We start from the raw sequence: 19,676 nt of genomic DNA, 5'->3' as shown, positions 1-19,676 counted from the left end.
CGCCGAGCGGCCGCCGCAACCTTCCCTGCCCGAGGGCAGCCGGGGAAGGCGCCTTCCCCAAAACCCTGCGTCCTCCCTCTTTGTTTTCTCTTTCTACCTTCGGAATGGAGTGGAGCATGAAATTAATCTGTACTTGCTGCCTGGGCAGTCGCAGTCGTAAATAAGAGATGTGTGTTGATGGACGTGTGAGGGGTTTTTTTGTGTGTGTTGGTTTCATGTTCCGTGTCTTCAGAGAAACCTGTGTCGGGGGTCTCGGTGCTTTTTACACCTGTGGGTTTCGTGTCAGATTTGAGGAGTACATGAATACTAAGGTGCTCTTCTAAATAGCCAACAATGTACTAACGATTGAGGTTCTGAATATTTAATTGTTCCTCATCTGATTCATGCTTTACTACCTGTGACGCTCCCGTGAGCCAATTTTCCCAAGGCTGTGCCAGTGCTGCTCCATGGCCAGATTCCTTCGCCATGAATGAAACAGGCAGTGTTTCGGGAAGTTAAATCCTGAAGTCTGTCCTGAAACCTTGTCTGACTGGACAGATCCCTCTGCCTGTTTAACTTCTGTGAAGCCCATTAGTGCCCTGTACTCAGGTGATAATTTGCAGGTATGAAGCACCCTGGGAAGTTGCCATAAATATAATTTAGCAAGGTGAGTTGATGTATTAGAACGGAATTAGCCATGCAGTTCTGATACTCTGTCGTTATTGAGCTGCCTGAGATGATGTGCTGTAACTTTGAACAATTGTAAAAGATAAAAGAATTAGCATTTTGGTACTCATACAAAGAAGGTAGCTCAACAGAAGGATTTGGTTTTTTCCATCTTGTATATATATTTTCATGAGGATAATTTCAGAAATTACCCCTTTAAAAAATAGCCTTTGTAACTTGTTACACATGTACTTTCTGTTGTCATTTTTCTGCACAGAACTGTCTGGAAAGAGAATTCAGACCATATTGGAGCTGTTGTGCTATACTTCATGCTTTTCAACTGTTCACCTGTGTTGTGGAGAAAAATACCTCCCAGACTTTTATGTGGCCATAATTTTGTGTCAGTTTCGCACATAATGGGTCCTTTGCTCCAAAAACTCCTTACTTAAAAAAACAGTGAATCTGTGAAACTGACTGAATAGTGCATGTTTAAGTTAATTTATTTAAACAGCTTTGATATGCTAAATGGAGTGTAACAGTTTGTGTAAAGTAGGCTTTTGCTGGGAGGAGGGAGTCTTGAGCTGCTTTTAGAAATAGCAGCTGGAAGTTATTTAAAGCATACTTGCCTTTTTTTTTTCTTCAGCTGTAGAAACATTTTAATAGGAATTCTTTTTATTTTGTAGGGTTGATCCATATGGGTTTGAGAGGCCAGAAGACTTTGATTACGCATCCTATGAAGCATTCTTTTCCAGATACCTAGTGGTACTGACTAGAAGAGCAATAAAATGGTCCAAGCTCCTAAAGGGGAATAACAGTATACAGAAGAGTTTAAAAGGTGAGCTTCATGTCTCTTTATAACTAAAAGTGCATTATGTTAGGATTCGGTGGGTTTGTATTTTTAAGTGTGGAATACTATTTCTGTCTTCAAATTAAAAGCAGTAGTATAAATACTAATAATTCATAAGCAAGTTAGAGGGATTTCATTTAAACCTTCCAAAAGAGTAATCCCTCTTCAGCACAGGAATATCTTATTACATCTTGTTACATCAGCTATTGTGGCCACTGGCACTCCAAGATGCCATTTTTCAGCTGTTGGCTGTATTGTACTCTGTGCTCTCTTTAAAAAGACATGGCATTATGTAGAAGATGTTGTTTTGAACCCCAGGGATCAGGATGTTGGGGCTCTCAGTTGCTGCCTCTTTAACAGTTCCTTAGGCTGCTGAGATTTTCTAGATCTCCTTATCCTCCTTTTGTAAAATGACATGTACCATGCAGCAGAAAAGCTGTGTACTAAGAACTGATGATAAATGCCTTTAGAAGTGAAGAAAGCAAGCTTAATGCAGGGGCTAATGCAACACTGGATAAAACGCTGATGGAAGTGTTAATGTCTGCCTCAAAGAGCATGAAAACCTCTAGTAATGTTTTATCTTGCAAGAGATACAGGTAGAAATAAATGCAGAGAATCAGAAGGTGTTAGGGAATCCTGTGAAACTAAAGGATGGAGTTTCCTCCCATGCTCTCTCTCTGGGTTATGTTTTTCATATAAGCATCTAAATTTTCCTGTTTGCTGTAAATGGTGCTTATCAGATTGCTTTCTCTTTGGGTGTCTTTTGGAGTTGGGCAATGTTAAGGAAAAAATTCTCTGAAGAATGTTAAGGAAAAATTGAGTAACATTTAGAGCTGTGCTGCAGGTGCACTGGTGATTCTGATGCTTTGGGTTTGTTTTTTTTTTTCCTTCTCACCAGAAATGGGATGATAACTAGTGAGACATTTTAAATATAACTGTGTATTTTGTGTACAGATGTCTGTTTTACGGGTGAGAAATTCCAGAAAATGTAGGTTTGAGCTATAACTGCTAGATCATATGCTGCTAACCAGAATGTATCTACTTCTACTGTATTATTTTTTCATAGAAATGTAAAGATGTTTTTGTTTGGGGTGTCAAATTTGAATGTAGTGAGAATGTCATGCCATTTTAAATTAGTGAGGATTTTGAAATTTTGCACAACTTTGTCTTCTCGTTGGGGAAGAATACTCTCAGTTTTGATTCATACCCTTCTCTTAATGTGTGAGTGGTAACAGTGGCAGCTTTTAGCAATTTCTATGAGTTCATTTAATTTCTCTTTGTGTTCCCATTTTAGAAGCAGTATGTTACTGTGGTACTAGCAGTGGGAATGCCTTTGGTCTTATTTTGGAGCCAAAACTTTGACCAAATCTCTCAACTTGTCCACCAGGCTTCAGAACCAAAGGTCATGTTGCCCCACTGGAAACATAATGGCAGCATCCTTTAATGGGGCTTTGATTGTTTCCAACAGGTTGCTCATTGCGGAAACTGGGATTCTGTAAATGCACTGAGGGGACACAGGCAGTGGCTCTGGACTGTCACAAGTCCTGTGGGCTGGTACATCACCTTTGATGCTACTGACTTGTGCTAAAGATACCTGGATTTCAGGGCTGTGGATTCTCACATATACGTGTAATTGCAGGGAGAGTGACAGGAAAAAGTAATACTGAGGAAATGTAGTCTGAGTGTAGATTCAGAGTTGTTACAAAAAGCTTTCTGCATTAGCCTCATCTGATACCTCAGAGTAGGAGAATGAAAGCTTAACCTGTGCAATTACTGATTTTTAAATATTTTCCTTCTCATTTCAGTACTAAGATTGAATTCTGTGACATGCACATGGAATTGTGTAAGCAGGTGTGTGCTTTATCCTGCAAGATGATTATGCAGTGATTTCCTTACAGGCAAATTATTCACTGAATTTCCCTCCTCCAGGACCTGACTTCATTGCTATGAAGCTTTTCTCGGAGCTGCTGGCTCTGCCATAAGCTAGAACTGAGAAGAATATTTGATTTGCCACTTCCCTCCCCAAACACAGTAGCTGTAAACCAAACCAATGTTGTGTGTCCTGCTGTGAGTAGGTGTGAGAGAGGCAGTGTATGTGCGGTGTCTCAGTAGTTCCACACCCATCTGTCTGCACACAGAGAAGCTCATAATTTCTGCCCAGGCCAACAGGAAGAAGTGATGTTAATTTGTGTTAATTTTCCAGTTTGGAAATGTGGCATGTTCACATGCTGCTGGGTTTGCCTCATATCCAGGATGGTTTGTATGTGTATAATTCTGTTCCACTATAAAGAAAAAGAATTAGACTGAGTTTAAACAATGGTAATTAAGCAGTGCATTCTGTTGTTCTGTGTTGCAGCCTGCTGGTAGGGTGGGTCATGGGAATTTGGCTGACAGTTCCTTTCACTCATTCTCCAGTCTCTTCCTTTTTATTATTTTTCTGGTATTTTGTTGTGTCCGTTCCCCCCCCATCTTCACCTTGTTTCCACTGCACATGAGAGTCTATAATCATTGTTTATCACTTCTCTTCTTTCTGTCTCTCTCCCTCTGCCACTACTGAGATCCTCCAAATTTTTTTCCTCATTTCATTCAACTCTATCTTTATGGGACCAAAATACAGCTTTCTTCTCTGTTTACAGGTGGGAAACAAACTGTCTCATCACATCATTGCTCAAACTATCCTAATTCTGACCAAAATCATGCTACACAAAGGAATTTGACTGTTGGCTGTACTAGTCAAAAGTGACCAGTAGCAAAAGATGCTTTCTGATCTTTGATAAAATACAGTGAAAGGGAAAAATAAATGTATTAAACAGTGGTTATAACATGAGCACTTCTGTTCCAGGGCTTGGTGGAGGGAAAGTCAGTTTGACTGGAACTTTGTTACAGCACTTATGTGCTTTGGTTTTTCTGTTATGTAATGAAATAAAGCTTTCAGTTCCTTGTATGCTGTTTCCAGCTTTTCCACAGAATTTTTCTTCTAGGGCACAAGTGTATTTCCTCAACATTCAACTGTAATTGTTAGTACCTGAAAAAGTAGATGTGCAGATGCTTCTCAAAAAATATTTTTAAGATGAGATAATTTTTGGTTTTAAATGTTTAGGGGGTCTTTGCTACATAAACTTGAGTCTATACTGTAGAGTGAAACAATATTAATAGGGGGAAAAGGCAATGCAACATTTGCCTTGAAGCAGAAGTCTCCAAAATTCTCATATTGTACCATCAAACAAGGACAGGCAGGTTGAAATTACTTATTTATACATCTTGTTACTGTAAGTAGTGTACAGTATTAGGGAAATGTTATTTTCTGCATCTTTTTCTCTTGAAAGTTACTTTGGGTACTTAGCACTTTTAGACTGCTACCCTATGAGATAGCTGTTTTTTCTTGTAAAAAGGAAACCACATTCATGAAGTGTGACTCTAAACTTGTGAAACTGGCACTAAGTGTCAGAGGCAATTGAATTATGAAGAGGGGGGAGAGTTTCCCCCCACTAAAAATTGGTGTTTCATATTTTGTTAATGAACAGAGGCCAAAATTTTGCCTGAAGATATTTCTTACCTGTGTATGGTCTAGAATTTAGACCACCTACTGTGATTGTCTTGGGAATGGTTCTGTGTGCAGGGCTTGGGGTATTCAACAGTGCTGCTTTTGAGATCAAGCCCTTGGTTTTCAACTGGTATTGAATGTATGGGTGGAGATTCATGCACAATCTGGCTTCATCTGGGAGAGTTCTCAGATGTTACAGTGGGAGAGTATTTTGCAGTGTGAACTGCTCTTGTGGGCTTCTTGCTTCCCAAGGATAATGTGGAAGAGAGCTTATATATATATATATATATATGTATATATGTATAAACACAGCTCTGTTTATAGAATATGATATATCTATGTCTATCTGCACATATAAATGATATTTATTAAACTGCAGCTGTCCTCCTTTTCAGAACTGTTTTGCTGCTTCTGAATGCCAGTTTGCAGATCCTTGCAAGTATTACAATGGTGTGAGGAAAAAAAGCACAATGTAAAGGGCTTTGCATTCCTCAGGGAGTGAGGGAGCTGGGTCAGTAGTCACTTGGGGTGGTACAAGCCCCTGGCTGTCTACTGCCATGAGAATGATGACACTGAGGAATAATGAGAGTGTGCTGTGCTGCAGGCTGCTTTCCCCTTGTGCCACTGTCAAGGGCTTTTCCATGTGTATTGTTGGATATCAGTGTTGGCTATGCTTCCAGAATTTACACTTGTTCCAGAAAAAAATGCCATTGGAATTATGTGCTAAAATGCTATAACCCAATATTTAAGCCAGTAAGTTTGTTTCTAGGCTGATCTGAATGTCCCTTGTTAACCTAAATGGAACTGGTTCTTGATAGTCATTCCTGTATTTGCTATGTTGATTTATAGGATTTCTTGAGCATTGCAGTTCAAAATCTTGTAAAAGAGACGAAGTGGGGATTATTAAACCACCATGGAAACAAGTGAATTATTTCCAGTCTAAAAGAAGGTTGTAGTTAAGGTAACTTTACAGCTAGAACTGTAGAGTCTGTAACCTGTAATAGAAATCCTCATTGAAAAGCTAAACAAAAACTGTACCCTGCAGACCAGGCATTTATTACCAGTATGTTTCTTTGAGAGAAAACACCAGATTTTAGGTGGGTGAAATGCACATTATATGTGTATCTTTATGTTGGGTGACACGGGGGAAGCAGCTTTGGGTCCTAAAGGATAGGCAGCTGTTATTAGGTGGAATGTATTTGGAATGTGTCTGGCTGAGTTGTACAACCTTGCTTCACTCTGCTGTTTTTAAGGCCTTTAATTTAGGCAGCATTTATTACAGAACTGTGTGATTCAATAAAACCTGGCTAGGTAGTGATATTGTGTGTGGTAATGTGTGGGTGGAATAAAAATCCCCACTTGGATTTGAGTCCCATAAAATTTAGAGAGAAGAAGTTGATGATTTTATTGATAAAACATGATTCATTTAGTACAAAATGTCTGTTTCATTTGTTATTTTCTTCTCTGTGAAAAAAGGAGAAGAATCTCAAACTTTCAGCTGTCTTTTGGGTCAGAAAAGGTAAAGCTGATTTAGGATTATGTACCCATAAGCAGCATTGACTCCTTGTTAATATTTTTCATACCATTCCCAGGAGGAGGCTGCTTTCATTGTCATTAGCCTGATGCTTCTTCCTGTAATTTTGCATCATAGTTATGTACACTGAATCATCTGCTTTAAAAAAAACCCTGAAGCACACCCTTATGATGAAAATGATGCGGGAGATAAGAGCTACTTTAGATTTGAAAAGACTTCCACAGTTATTCTAGGAAAAAGTCAGCTGCTGCTCACTCACATCACTCCAGTTCTTCCAGGGCTCATTTAGACAGGAGGCACATATTTCATAATCCTCAGTTTCTGCTGTACTTCAGTGGTCAGGTGCTGAGCTGAAGCCCTAGGGTTATGGCCATTGATGTTAGAGCTAAATGGGCAGAGCCATGGTTTCAGAGGCCACTGGTGATGTAGGAAAAGTCAAGTCAGTGCTTGTCTGAATGAAAAAGGACAAAATCAAGGGGGAAGCTTTGCTGTTTGTATCTCCATCCAGAAAAGCAGAAGAAGAGGAAAGGATTCAAAATTCACACAAGGGAAGAGAGGAGGGAGGAAAACCTGAGTGAAGATCTGAGGGGGGAATCTGAGTAACAAGAACTTAGGAGTGAATCTGAAATATGTTATGCAGCTTGAGAAGTAAATGCTCATCCTAAAATGGTAGCATAGGAGAGAAAATATAATAATACTCAGTTAAGAGTTTTCCTATGACTTCTTAAGTTCAGGCTACTCATTTAAAAAAGAATAATACAGCTGGATATTTTTTTTATTTATTTAAAAATGAACAAACCATACCAAACTTCTTGTCTTGCAGTGAAGAGATATATCAGGAAAGGCATCCCCAATGAACACCGTGCATTGGTCTGGATGATTGTGAGTGGGGCCCAAACTAACATGGAACAAAACCCTGGGTATTACCACAGACTGCTGGAAGGAGAGAAGAATGCCAAGCTGCTTGAAGCAATCAAAACAGGTTATTCCCTTGATAATGCTGTTTATCTGTATTTATCCATCCTATGGCCTTAAGTGTTAGAGATCAAGTTATGTCATGGAAAACTTAATGTTTCTGTAGTAGTGGTTAAAGTGCTGAATTAACACTTAAATTAGATTAGCCATAAGCTCTTTAACAGCACAGATCTTTCCAGGTTCATCATGTGGTTAAAAGCATTCAGGAATCCTTTTAAGGAAGATTAGAAATTATTTGAGAAAGAATAAACTAGAAAACATTGTGGTGTCATCTAAGTGATTGAAGAGTTGTAACTTGGAGCCATGACACCTGCCTTTGAGTGTTTCTCCCTAATTCTGTCCCATAGGACACTGGAACAGGGATGGTTGAAGATGTGGCACAGAGGCCCAGACGAGGCAGGTGAAGTATGCTAGGATTTCAGGTTGAGTAAGAAGACAACTAAGAAAAAGCTGCTGATAGATTTATATGAATTATAAACGGTGCAAAAAGGGTGAATAAGGAGCAATTGTTATTTGTTTCTTGTAATATAAGAACCAAGGACACTGAATGAAATTTGCTGTGCTTCAGGTTTAGAAGAGTTGTGGCAGTTGTTACTGTGCTGCAGAGGTTAGAAGTATGAACTGGTTTAAAAAGGAATTTGATAAACTGAGAGGTGGGTGAATCCGCTTGATGCATGAACTATTAAACACTAAATGTAAATCCCTGGGAGAAATGCAGGAGGTGAAACACTGCTCCTCTACTAATCTGTTTTCATGTGTGCTTTCTGTGAACACTGATCAGTGGCCAGTACTGATGGCAGGGTACAAGGGCACCCAGACCTTAGGCTGGCCCACTGGGAGGAAAAAGGCAGTAGGTGAGGACAAGCAAGTAGGAGTTTGATGTAAATGATACTTGTCCTGAAACCTGCTGCAGCAGAGTCTTTGTGGCCAAGCTGATATTGGCTAAATTGTCCAATTAAAACGTCAAGCGGTTGGGCTCTGCTCCAGAAAAATGCTGAGGTTGTTTGGTTAGAAAGGCAGGTTGTCTTTTTCCTCTTGCAAAAACCCAGGTACTTAGTTTGGGTGTTATAGATTTTTATTCAAGTTGGATAAGCATCCAAAAGCTTTTGCTTTATGCAGAGTTTCTTCTCTGCCTTTCCCCGCAACAGGAATACTTCGGGCTTTTGGGATTACACGCCTTAGTAAGGTATTTTGGAGCATAAATTCCATGTTCCTATGAATATGGAGACTAGCCAGAAATCTGCAGGCTTATATCCTGCTCAGAACTAGAAACAGTAGAGCTGTTACTATGCATAAAGAGGGAGCTAGTAAGATGACTTTCTAAAGCCCACCTTGGTAAGGGTCTGGAGAAGCATCAAACTATTCAATTGGGGTAAAAGTGCTGCAAGAGAGAGTTGAAAACAACTTTTTTCCAGTACTAGACAAAGACAGGAAGGGTCAGTAGGTGGCTTTCCCCACAGGTTAAAATGAAATAAAAGTATTTTTGTGGAGGACGAAAAATACTGGGAGAGGATAAAGATCTGTTTGTGAGCTGTGGAGGAAATAAAGTTTCGGAAGAGCTGCTGCATTGATTGGAAAACTGCAGAAGAGAAAATTAATGTGGAGCAAGTGAAGGAAAAGATAAAGAAAAATGCCCTGGAAGATTTTATTGGAGGGGAAAAATATAATAAAGACCTCAGACACTCCTCCTTCAGAAAGGAAGAACCAATGTGGACATAGGAGGGATGAAAGGAACAAAGTACTTAAGGTGAATGTAGACTTTGTGGTTTGTGTGTTTAATGAACTTATGCTCCTGTTGACTGTGAGCATTTTATAGTGGGCTTTGGCTGAGGACTCTTTCAATGTGAATTGTTGCCTGACTGATTTTGTTTCTTCAAGTGTTGTTCTCCCATTACTGTAGTTGTTTTTAATAACAAAGCAAGGTAAGATGTGGAATTGTATTGCTGTTTGCTTTCATATTTGCAGTTTCCAGAATTTTCAGGCAACGGTGTGGTATTTATTCCCACAGCACAGTGCTGGGGGTTTATGAACAAGAGAACAGCAACCACACTTTTTTCTTTTTTCCCAGGGGAGGGGCAGGAGGACAAGGCCAACCAACGACTTTATTTCAAATTCAATTTAAAATGTGTAAGAGCCAATGTGTCCTCTTTCTTTCACATGCCCAGAAGCTGCAAACCATTTTCATGTATGTTTGAAACTAGTTTTCATAGGGGAAAGTCTCTGATGTGGTATAATCAGGTTAAAAATGGCAGGTAGACTGTGTGAAGAAATGGTCTAATCTTTAAAGAAAAATCTGATTAGTAATAGCAACGGAAGTCTTTCAGCTAATTAAATCTGTAATCTGTTCTTTCACCATTTCTGACCTTTAACTTCCTGATTCTGATCTGATGAGCTTTATTGCTACTTTGTTTTATATGGTATTTGTTCTTTGAACATTTTTGCTTTTTTAAGAAAAATGTAGGAAGGAACAGGCTTCTTACTCTAACCATTAAAAAAGAGCTAAAGGAATGCAGGTGTCTAAATTTTCTTGTCTTAGTTTATGTACACATTTAGAAGGGCATGCATTCCAGCAACACTTTGTTTTTCATGCCCTATTCTAGGAAAGTTTAGTAGGACAAATGATGTTGTAAGGTAAGAACTGGCTGTCCTTCTAATGCAGAGGCTGCATGCTGGGTGCAGGAAGACTGGATTGTAAGTTGTAGCTTTCTTGGGGTAAGCTTCCTTTAGCCTGGGCTGTTTTGAATTTTAGCTCTTGTATCTGGTCCTTTCTCTCCGTTGAAAAACATGCTATTGGGCAGAAGTGTGTCTGTGTCTGCAAGTGCTCAGGCATGTACGTGCAGCTAATCTGTGTTTCCACTCTTGCATTTCATGAGGAGGAATTGTAGGTGCTGTGAAGGCTACGATTTTACACTTACCAGTCAGTCCCAGAGCCTGAGCTGTGCTGTGTGACAGCTGGCATAAGGATCTGACTATGGATTGGATGATAGTTGCAGGATCTTAACTGAGTTTATGACAGGGTCAGAAAAGTAATTCAAACAATGGTCATTGCCATTTCACTGGAGACAGGAAATATTTTACTATCAAAGCACTAAGAAGCTTCTCTGAAGCATCTCTAAAATTGTAAGTGGAAGCTGGGAATTTTCAGGTGAGTTTAAAGCATTTAACCATGCAAGAGGAAGGGGAAGAGCATTGTCAGCTCTTGTGGCTCTCTGTAAGAGGAGCCCTGACAGGTCATATCCAAACAGCTGCCTCATGTGGTCTTTGGTCTACTAGAACAGCTGAAGGAAGAACTGGAGGAGTGAAGTGTGTAGTGACACTTCCTCAGAATGTTTTTCCTAGTCTCCAGTTATCTGCTGTTTTGAGAGTTGCCAAGACATGCTGCATGTTTGTACCTAATAATGCTGGATGGGAAAAAATTCAAAAATTTGCTCATAATTTTGCAGATTTGTGCTGTCTTAATGCTGTTAATCATCCCTCTAAACTAAGTAGCTTTTATCCACCTGGGTTTATGCTATATAAGGTAGCCTTTTTATATCTGTGGTCTTCCTTGTTGCCATTCTTTCTGTAATTTCTCTAATTCTGGTATCATCTTTTGGAGATGAAGAGGGCTGGAATTTATGCATGTGCTTCTCAGATTTATACAGTGGCAATATTGTTCTTTTGTAGGAAATCCTAACCCTGTTGGCTTTCTTGATTGCTAAAAGCTCTTGAACTGTTACTTGGTAGTGGGGATTGTGAGGGTCAGCTTTTCTGACTTTAGTTAATGAAAAACTCAGCCTTAACTTGAAACAAACCCCCCAAGCCTCCAAAACAATTTATAGTTCCAGGTGTTGCAGGAAAAAGCTTGAGCATGACTGCTAAACACCCAGTTATAACAAATCTAAAATACTCTTTAAGTATACTGTTTTTACAAGTTGCAATTTATGGCCTAACCTCATTATTTGCAGTGGAGATTTTGAGTGCTTGTAGTTGACAGCTGAAGTGAATTTTTGCTCTGCTCTCTACTATGTAAAAAAAGAAAACATCACCTGCCTGGAAGCTCTTCAGAGTGGATGTGCATCACAAATGTAGCAGTGGCAAAGAAATGACCATAAGTGGAGTAGGATATGTTAGTTATAAAAATACTTGTGTAATTTACTGACCACCTGTGTCTTGGAGTGGGAGGTACCCAGGATATGAAAGTAAAGGTGCCATGGTTTAGGAAATGTATTCTTCAATTTAGCACTCCCACTAAAACCACGTGCCAGTTCCTTTCCCCACCTCCAGCTGGAGGGACAAAAGGCAAAGATCACAGGTTTGGATAAGAACAAATTACTGGAAACAGCAATGAGATAAGAAAATGAACGGTAACAGCAACAATATTAATAACAAAAGGTATATAAAACAATTCACAGAAAGAAAACAAAGGATAATAGACAATACCAGGTGGCTCCCTCTGCAGCTTTCTCAACTGGATGGAGCCCCTTCTCCCTGGAAGACGCCCTTTCCCAGGCCCCTGGCATTGGTGTGGTGGTATAGAACAACCTCCAGGCCCTATAGCCACACCCTCTCCCAGCTACTGCAGAAATTAACCCTGTCCTGGCTGGGATCAGGACAAAAAGGAAGGATGAGACAGCAATGTGAAGAAGGTTGTCTTGTAGATGCATGACTTTTGAAGTACCCTAAGTAGGAAAAGCACGAGACTGGTTCTAAAAGCATTGCTTTTCTGGACTGTGCTTTTGAATTTCTCTGCTCCAGAAATAGCATCAATGGCTGTAGTTCTTGGTACCAAAATAGACATCTGTTTTATAAACTGAGGCTAATGTATTCTGCCTGTTTGTGTTACTGAATGAGGTTGAAATACCGCAGACTCGTGAGAGGGAAGAAAGAATCCAGTGGTCTTCTCATGGTTGCTGCACAGACATAAATCAAGCTGGTGGTAGTTTTTGTTTTATGCTGGCAGCATAAAACTGCCAGCTCAGAGTGTGGAAAGATTGTAAAAAAATTGCTATTGGGATTTAATCTGAATTTACAACAAAAGAGTAGCTAGTCTTTTCATTGTGACCCCCTTCCTGGTTCTGTGCTCCCATACCTAGTTTACTTATAAGCAGCAGATCTGCACATAATGAAAAGATAAATCCCAAAATTATGACTATCTAGCAGCGTAAGATTCTAATGTTCATTTTGCTGTTTGAAAAGAACTGATTTTTTTCCTCCCTACAAAACTGTACTAGTTTGAGGCTGTGTTCCTTTGGACAGTAATGTCTATTAAGAGCAAAGTAAATTAATGGACAGTGGGTCAGAGGGTAGGCTGTGCAGAGCATGAGAAGGAGGTGTTTGTATGTCTCCCCTGGAACAGATGGATTAAAGTGGATGTCAGTGGTGAAGCCAAAAGAACATCCCTTGCCTGCTTCTTCCATTTGCCTCAAGTCATCTCTGACCCTCGTCTTGTACCATGGTAAAACATTGGCTTATGAGTGCCTGTGGAGGGTTGAGTTCCCTCATCTCGAGTCAGAGGAGCCTCAGAACTGGAGGAGGAGGGAGAGCATGCAAATGGAGCAGAAAGGGCAGGATGGAGAAGGAATGGGATCCTCTGCTCTTGTGCTCAAAGGAATAATCTGGCACAAGGAGTCCTGTAAGACCATGCTCCATATCTTCTATTAAGGGTAAAGCTTTTTAGCTCTTGTATCTTGTTTTTTCTCTCCATCCCCTCACCCTAAACTAAAATATTGTTACTAAATATAGTTTTAAATCCTTCATAAAACCAGGGAAGGCTTCCCCAGTCCTTGTGGGAAAAAACATGCTCTGCAATCAGAAAACAAGTTGCAACTGATTCTCTCAATTGCAGGCTTTGAAATTAGAGATGAGTTCAGTTTGAGTAGTCCCTGCTTTGTATGTGATGGACTTTTCTTACTCTCCCCTCACCCTTTCTCTGTATACCTGAGGAGAAGAGCCATGGCTAAAATTCAGCATTAACCTTTTCTGTAACATTCCGCATATGCTTTAATAAAGAATAAATTCTGATTATGCAAATACTATGCTGCATAATCTTCTTACCAAGAAGAAACAAAAGAAATGTATTTATCCTGCAACGGTCTATTGTTCAGGTCTTCTCAAAAGTTGTCTTTTTCCTTGTGTTTTTCTTCTTATACACATGAGAGGTGAAGTGAAATATTTTCCTGCAAATGATTTGTTCCCTTTAAAAGGAAGAAATAGCAATTAGTGTGATAACTTCTTCATGCATGTGACTTCCACCACACTATTCATGATTTTGGGGAGCTTTCTTCCTTTGGTTGCTTATAGCTGAACTTTGTGTCAAAGCTGTAACAGACTTCTTCCTTTATGCCGGAAAAGGCTGATAAAAAGTGATAATTCTTAGGACATGAAGATCTGTACAGAAGTGCTGTTACTGAAGTTTGTTTTTAACTTTAACCCAATTTGTTGTTGTTAAATATAACCCAAACAACTACTCATATTTTATTAATAACTCTTGGGTTTTGAAAGTCTGTAAACTTACTTTTAGACATTTAAGTTGGAGAGAAAAATTCTCTTTAAAGATAGAATTTTTCAGCTCTGTGCCAGTGACCTTGGGTTTTCTCTTTATGGAGTGAAGCAGACCAAAAATTACCTCTGCCTGTTTTTTCTAACAGCTAGGGGCTGTTTTGGGGTGATTAGCTCAAACTTGCACGTCTAAGTTTTAGACGTTTGTAAGGAAAGATGAATCCTACAATTAATATTTGGTCCGAAAGGAATTAATGGTTGGAAATGTCAATAATTGCATACTCCTTACTTGGTTAAGCATTGAGCTTGAAGCATGTGGGAATGTGCTCTGCTGCTTGGTTATCAGAAACCACTCCCATTCTTGATGATCTTGCACCAGTGAAGACACAACTCTTCTCATGATCACATCATGGAGAAAGTTAAATTTTAAAAAGGGATTTTTAAGTGGATGTTGGCAGTTGTGGGAACAGGTCTGGGGTTTTTTGGCTGCTACTGTTTGGTAGAAGTTCACTGAGTAAGTGAATTGAGAGTTCATCTGATTTGTTATGAGAATGTGCTTTCCTAGAGGCAAACTCCTGTCATGCCACTTGACTTGAAGTTTGGCACGTCTTGTGTCTGTCAGTCTAAATACCTGGTTTGCTTTCATTTAAGGCTTTGCAGTCAGACATGGAGGGAGTCCAGTCTGCAGGAGAATTTCTTTAGGTCTGCTTGAAATTGCTTTCTGTACACTAATAGGATTATTCTTTCTAGGAATAGATTATCCTTGAATGCAAGTGCCCTTTTAGCCAAAATGGAGGTAAAGCTGTTTCTTAACATTAATGCACCAAAACAACAGTTCAATGAACCATAGTGAAGCTTCAGTTGTACTTCAGAAGACCTATAAAAGTTTTTTTTGGAAACTGACAAGGAACAGCTCTTAATTTTGGTCTTTTTCCCTTTTGTTTAGACATGAACAGAACATTTCCAGATAATGTAAAATTCCGCAAAACTGCTGATCCGTGTTTGCAGCACGCACTCTACAACGTTTTGGTAGCATACGGGCATCACAATAAAGCAGTAGGATATTGTCAGGTAGGTAATCACTGTTCTGTAAACAATGCTGCATTTCACCGCTGCTGACTGCTCTTGTCCATTCGAATGTGTGTTTTTTGAAGCATACCCACAAAACTATTTCTGTTTATAAACTGGCCCTGGGAGGCTTGGCGGGGGGGGCAGAGTATGAATAGCTTCAGGCAAATTCAGATACCCTTCTGAATTTCTCAGTGGCTGTTCTTGTAGCCAGCTTGATCCATTTGTTAGCTGCAACATAAGTAGTTGCTTTGGAGAGCAAGAGGGAGCGAGCTTGCCTTTCCCTCGTCCTGCCAGCTTTCCCCACACATTCCTTGGTATCCACAAGGCATCATGAGATCTCAGTTTCCTGTGTTTTCACTGTCACATTTTTCAAAGTACAGAAAGACCAGCATTAATGTAGCATCATGTACTTGGGGGCTGGTAGCATTATTTAGTGCCATCTCCCAATATAGATAACACGAGTAGGAAGAGAATTTCTTTGAAATTCAACCTGATATTGCTTTGATGGCAGCTCAAGAAAGCTTCTGTTGTCACTGTCAAGTACTGTAAAGTTTCCTGTGGGACACAAAGAGCATAAGTTGATTCATGATAGTCTGACAGCCAAGAAAAAAAGTGTCTGTCTTTAAGGATCTTAAAGAAGCGGGCACTGTCATCAGCAACATGTGCTTTCAGTTGACTTATTAAGTTCTCTCCTGTCTCCTCCGGTTCCTGAGCAAGAATGTGTGTGCTAACATATAACTCATTTTAGCTGAGAAAGTTGTGTAGTAAATATAACTACTTCAAAGTTGAAAGAATATGAACAGTATTTTTTTAAATCTTGAGAGGAGAATACTTAAAGGAACTTAAATGTACACTGAAGTCTCTGAAAAAATTTTTTTTTCTTGTGTACCTCAGCTAGTTTTAGTACAGAAATTTACTCCCATTCTTCAGAAGATGAATGATTTCTACTATTTTCAGTAATGCATATTTATCAAAATATAATTTAAATATGTTGGTAATAACAGAAGGGATAGAATTATGAATACTCAATTTTGCAAGTGTCAGGTTTCTATATAGAGGTGGCTAAACACAACATAACCCGCAACTTCTAAACCATAGCAGCTTCTACGTGTCCAATTTTTAATAAAATATTTTGGTACCTTGCCTGTTTAATGGGCTAATGAAAGAAGAGCACTTAAAAAACCCTTGTGTGGATTCTTTGCACATCTGGTCTCCTCACAGGATCAGTGCTATTATATGTATCTGTGGAGTACTAGAGGTATTATGCAAGAAAACAGTTTGTACGCAGCCTTTGTGTGAGTTAAGCAGCAAAAACTTCTAAAAGCTGCTGGAACTGCAGCATTTTACTTTATGTGTTTGGGTCAGACATTCTCCTCCTGCAGCCTCACTATCTACCTGCAGGTTTGTTGTGTTTGTAGTGCTCATCTAATACAGCTGTGTTTGGGTTCTGATCAAAGCAACAGCCACTTTCAGTTGCGTTGGGCTTTGGAATTCAAAAAAAAAAGGCAAAATTGAAAGTATAGACTGCTAAGCCTTTTCTTTTAATTTTCCTCTCCTTGATATTTGTTAATAGTTCTTGAGTGCAGGTTCAGCAGGTTACTCAACCAGTGGCCTTCATTAGTAGAATTGATTGAATATGCAGACTTTGTAGAACTGTAGTAATTTAGCCCTTAATCAAAAGAAATAAGCTACAAACTCTTAAGATAAGTGTATGCATCTCAAAACTTTTCTATTTCAGGGCATGAACTTCATTGCTGGATACCTGATTCTTATTACAAAGAATGAAGAGGAGTCTTTTTGGTTACTAGATGCTCTTATTGGAAGAATATTGCCTGGTATGTTAAAAGTATAGTTTTATTCATATATTGGAGCTTGTCTTTTATCTTTGCATTCTTCTCCAGCTGTAGACAATACCTGCACCTGGTCTGTTCAGTAACTCTGAGTTCCCTTGCCTGGATCTCTGGGTTTGCAGGAGGTGTTTACACAATCAATTTTGCCCCATGTATAAGCTGAACCTCACTGCACATGTGAGGTAGTTTAAAACCAGAAACAGATCAGGCACAGCTATATTTTTTACTCCTGTGAAATGCATTTGGGAATGTTTTTTCTTGGGATTTAATTATAGAGGGAGAATGGTTTTATCGTGAATTCGTATGAGCATTGCAAAGGTCTGACTACAGACACACCTTTAATGTAGGTGGAAGGTCTCATTGGAAGACCAGTAGAAAATGAAGGACTGATTCCTTATTGGCCTAGTTTTGCTTTTGCACAGATTTTTATCTCAAATGGTTGGAGGTGGAATTCAGTATGACACTGTCTACTGGTCAAGGTTGATTGAAACTGTCACTTTTGCTTCTGTCTGCTCATGTTTAAGATTAAACAACAAAAAAAATTTAGTTCCCTATTAAATAGAAAGTAAAGACCTTGAGAAATAAAGAAGAACAGCTGAAGGATTCTTTTCATGCTTTTGAATGACTGTAAGAAATCATTTTACATTGAATACACCATGTAGGAACTTGAATTTTTCTTGTGTGGAAACAGTGGTTGGACTTTGTTTCCAGACTGAAAGAGTAGAGACAGGCAGGGAATGCTATGAGTTGTTCAGTCAGTCTGCAAATATTTAACATTATGCAGCCTTGAAGTTTACTTTCAAGCTGTAAAATAGTCTAAAGAAATCAACTGACTGTTGCTTTTGTTCAGCCTTGAGAGCTCTAAGCTGTGCAAACAGGTAGGAGACAGGGCTGCTGTCTGCCCTGGGACCTGCCCCTGCCTTGCATGGGTATTTGTCTGCTTTGACATCACTGTGTCAGGGATAAGGCACTCGGTAAAAAGCGGGTTTATGTGTGGAAACTCTTGCTGTTAGTCCTTTCAATAGTCTTACACACTTTTTTTGAGGCAAAGGAGGTAGAGTCTGAATTTTGTTTCTTGTTTTTGTCAGGAAACCTAATTCACTTTATCAGAAACCTTCGTTTTTATATATCCTTCTACACTTTACTGATAGTTGTGGCAAAAGTTGTTCTTATTTTTCCCTCCTAGCTGTTGACTTTATCTTAGGCAGGTAGCACTGGTGATGAGAAGAAACTCATAACACGAAATGCAATTACTGTGTATAAAGTAGGTGTATATTTACTCAAGTTATAGGTACATTTTTCCTTTTCTGTAACAGGATTGTTGTTACTGACTTTGGCCTGTGTCCAACTAGGCAATATGAATCTTCTATATAGTATGAATATTTGTATTAAATAATACAAGGCTTTATTGACAGAAAACTTGTTGCTGATGCTCTTTTACCCTGTCCCAGAATTTAAAAAATATTTTTATCCCTTCTATTCCCATGACTCTCCAATATGGTTTTGAGTTGTGTATTTATAAAAGTCAAAGCATGACAGGTAAAATAATTGGCATAATTTCAATGAAATACTGTGTGTGCATATGTGAGAGAAAGAATCAGATGGACCATATTCATAAAGCAACTCGCTCAGGTAAATAATTACTGCCTTTCTGTTAACAGTGCAAGGTATTGCACATTTCAATTTTAAGCCCTATAATTATTTGTTAGGGAAGCAGAGAAGCACCTCTCAAGATCTTGTAGATCTTGAATGTTTTCCAGGCTTTCAGAGGGAAGACTAGGAATCTATCAGTTGGATCCTATCAGTTGGATTAGCCAACATTTTCCCATTAGTTTGGTTGCTGATTTGATTTTCCTGATTTGTTTGCATTATAATATACATGTTTTCCCCCTATCATTGCACCAAATATGCCTCCAGGTCATGTCCTCATTTTTGAGTGTGTCCTGTCACTTCCAGTTAAATCAGTGGTGCTTTAGGACAATTTGGAAATCCATTCTGTGCCCTCTGCCGTGTCCCTGTGGGTGCTTCCTCCCCTGCCCACACACATTTAATTACATTGAACAGCCACTCCAGAACTGTGATGCTGACAGTGGTTTTCTTGGTCAGCAGATGAACTAAGCCAGCCACAGATCAATGGCATTGATTGGTAAATGTACAGTGTGACAGATGGGAACATTCTGGGCAAGTGACAGAAAATGGGACTCCATCAGTAAAGGTTTTCTGACTGAATTGTTCTGTCGTATCCAAATGGAGATAATGCAGCTGGGAGAGAGAGCCAGTAAATTAGGCTTTGGTTGATTGGTAAGAGGAATTGCGTGCATGCCTTTCATTTGGCTGAACTTTCATTTGTCCAGCACTGCTGGATACAGCTGGGTGAGGCCGGAAAGGTCCTGCTTCCACTGAGGGCAAGCCCATGAATTTCTGCCTGTTGTCTGTCAGCAGCTCAGCCAGGGATTTGGAGGGATTATCATTTAAACACTGCAAGGGGGAAGAGAATTATTTGTTTAACTGAAGTTTTGGTGTTACCAAGTTGTTTTTATTCCCAGGCTCATTCAGACAGATGGCTGGAGCAGACAGCATTGCCCACAAGAAGCAGCATAGATTCAATTCAAACTCAGAGTGATGTGCCTGCAGTTTGTACACAGCATAGCTCTGATGTTTCTGTTCTGTTCATCACTCTGCTCCTCATTGAGAAGTTTTGGGGATTTTTTGTGCTGTTAAGGAAAGAGT

The 19,676-nt window shown here is 39.4% G+C and overlaps 1 protein-coding gene across 3 annotated transcripts in view; it reads left to right on the top strand.

Annotated features, from left to right (window-relative positions):
- The first annotated feature begins 432 nt into the window (after positions 1 to 432).
- GRTP1 (growth hormone regulated TBC protein 1) overlaps positions 433 to 19,676 on the top strand; it is a 33,916-nt gene continuing 14,672 nt past the window's right edge. Inside the window, exons 1-5 of one of the 3 annotated variants that reach the window (XM_031056221.1) lie at positions 433 to 646; positions 1,329 to 1,480; positions 7,394 to 7,552; positions 14,972 to 15,096; positions 16,835 to 16,931. In XM_031056221.1, the coding sequence (XP_030912081.1) occupies positions 7,447 to 7,552; positions 14,972 to 15,096; positions 16,835 to 16,931 (328 nt within the window). In that variant the 5' untranslated portion in view covers positions 433 to 646; positions 1,329 to 1,480; positions 7,394 to 7,446. Of the gene's footprint in view, positions 647 to 1,328; positions 1,481 to 7,393; positions 7,553 to 7,896; positions 7,946 to 14,971; positions 15,097 to 16,834; positions 16,932 to 19,676 lie in introns of those variants that run through there. The other 2 variants (XM_031056223.1, XM_031056222.1) reach the window with 2 other exon arrangements.

Source organism: Geospiza fortis, unplaced genomic scaffold (genome assembly GCF_000277835.1).
Source record: "Geospiza fortis unplaced genomic scaffold, GeoFor_1.0 scaffold192, whole genome shotgun sequence".
NCBI lineage: Eukaryota > Metazoa > Chordata > Aves > Passeriformes > Thraupidae > Geospiza > Geospiza fortis.
The sequence above is the reverse complement of the archived record's forward strand: the minus strand, read 5'-3'. Positions and strand labels throughout refer to the sequence as shown.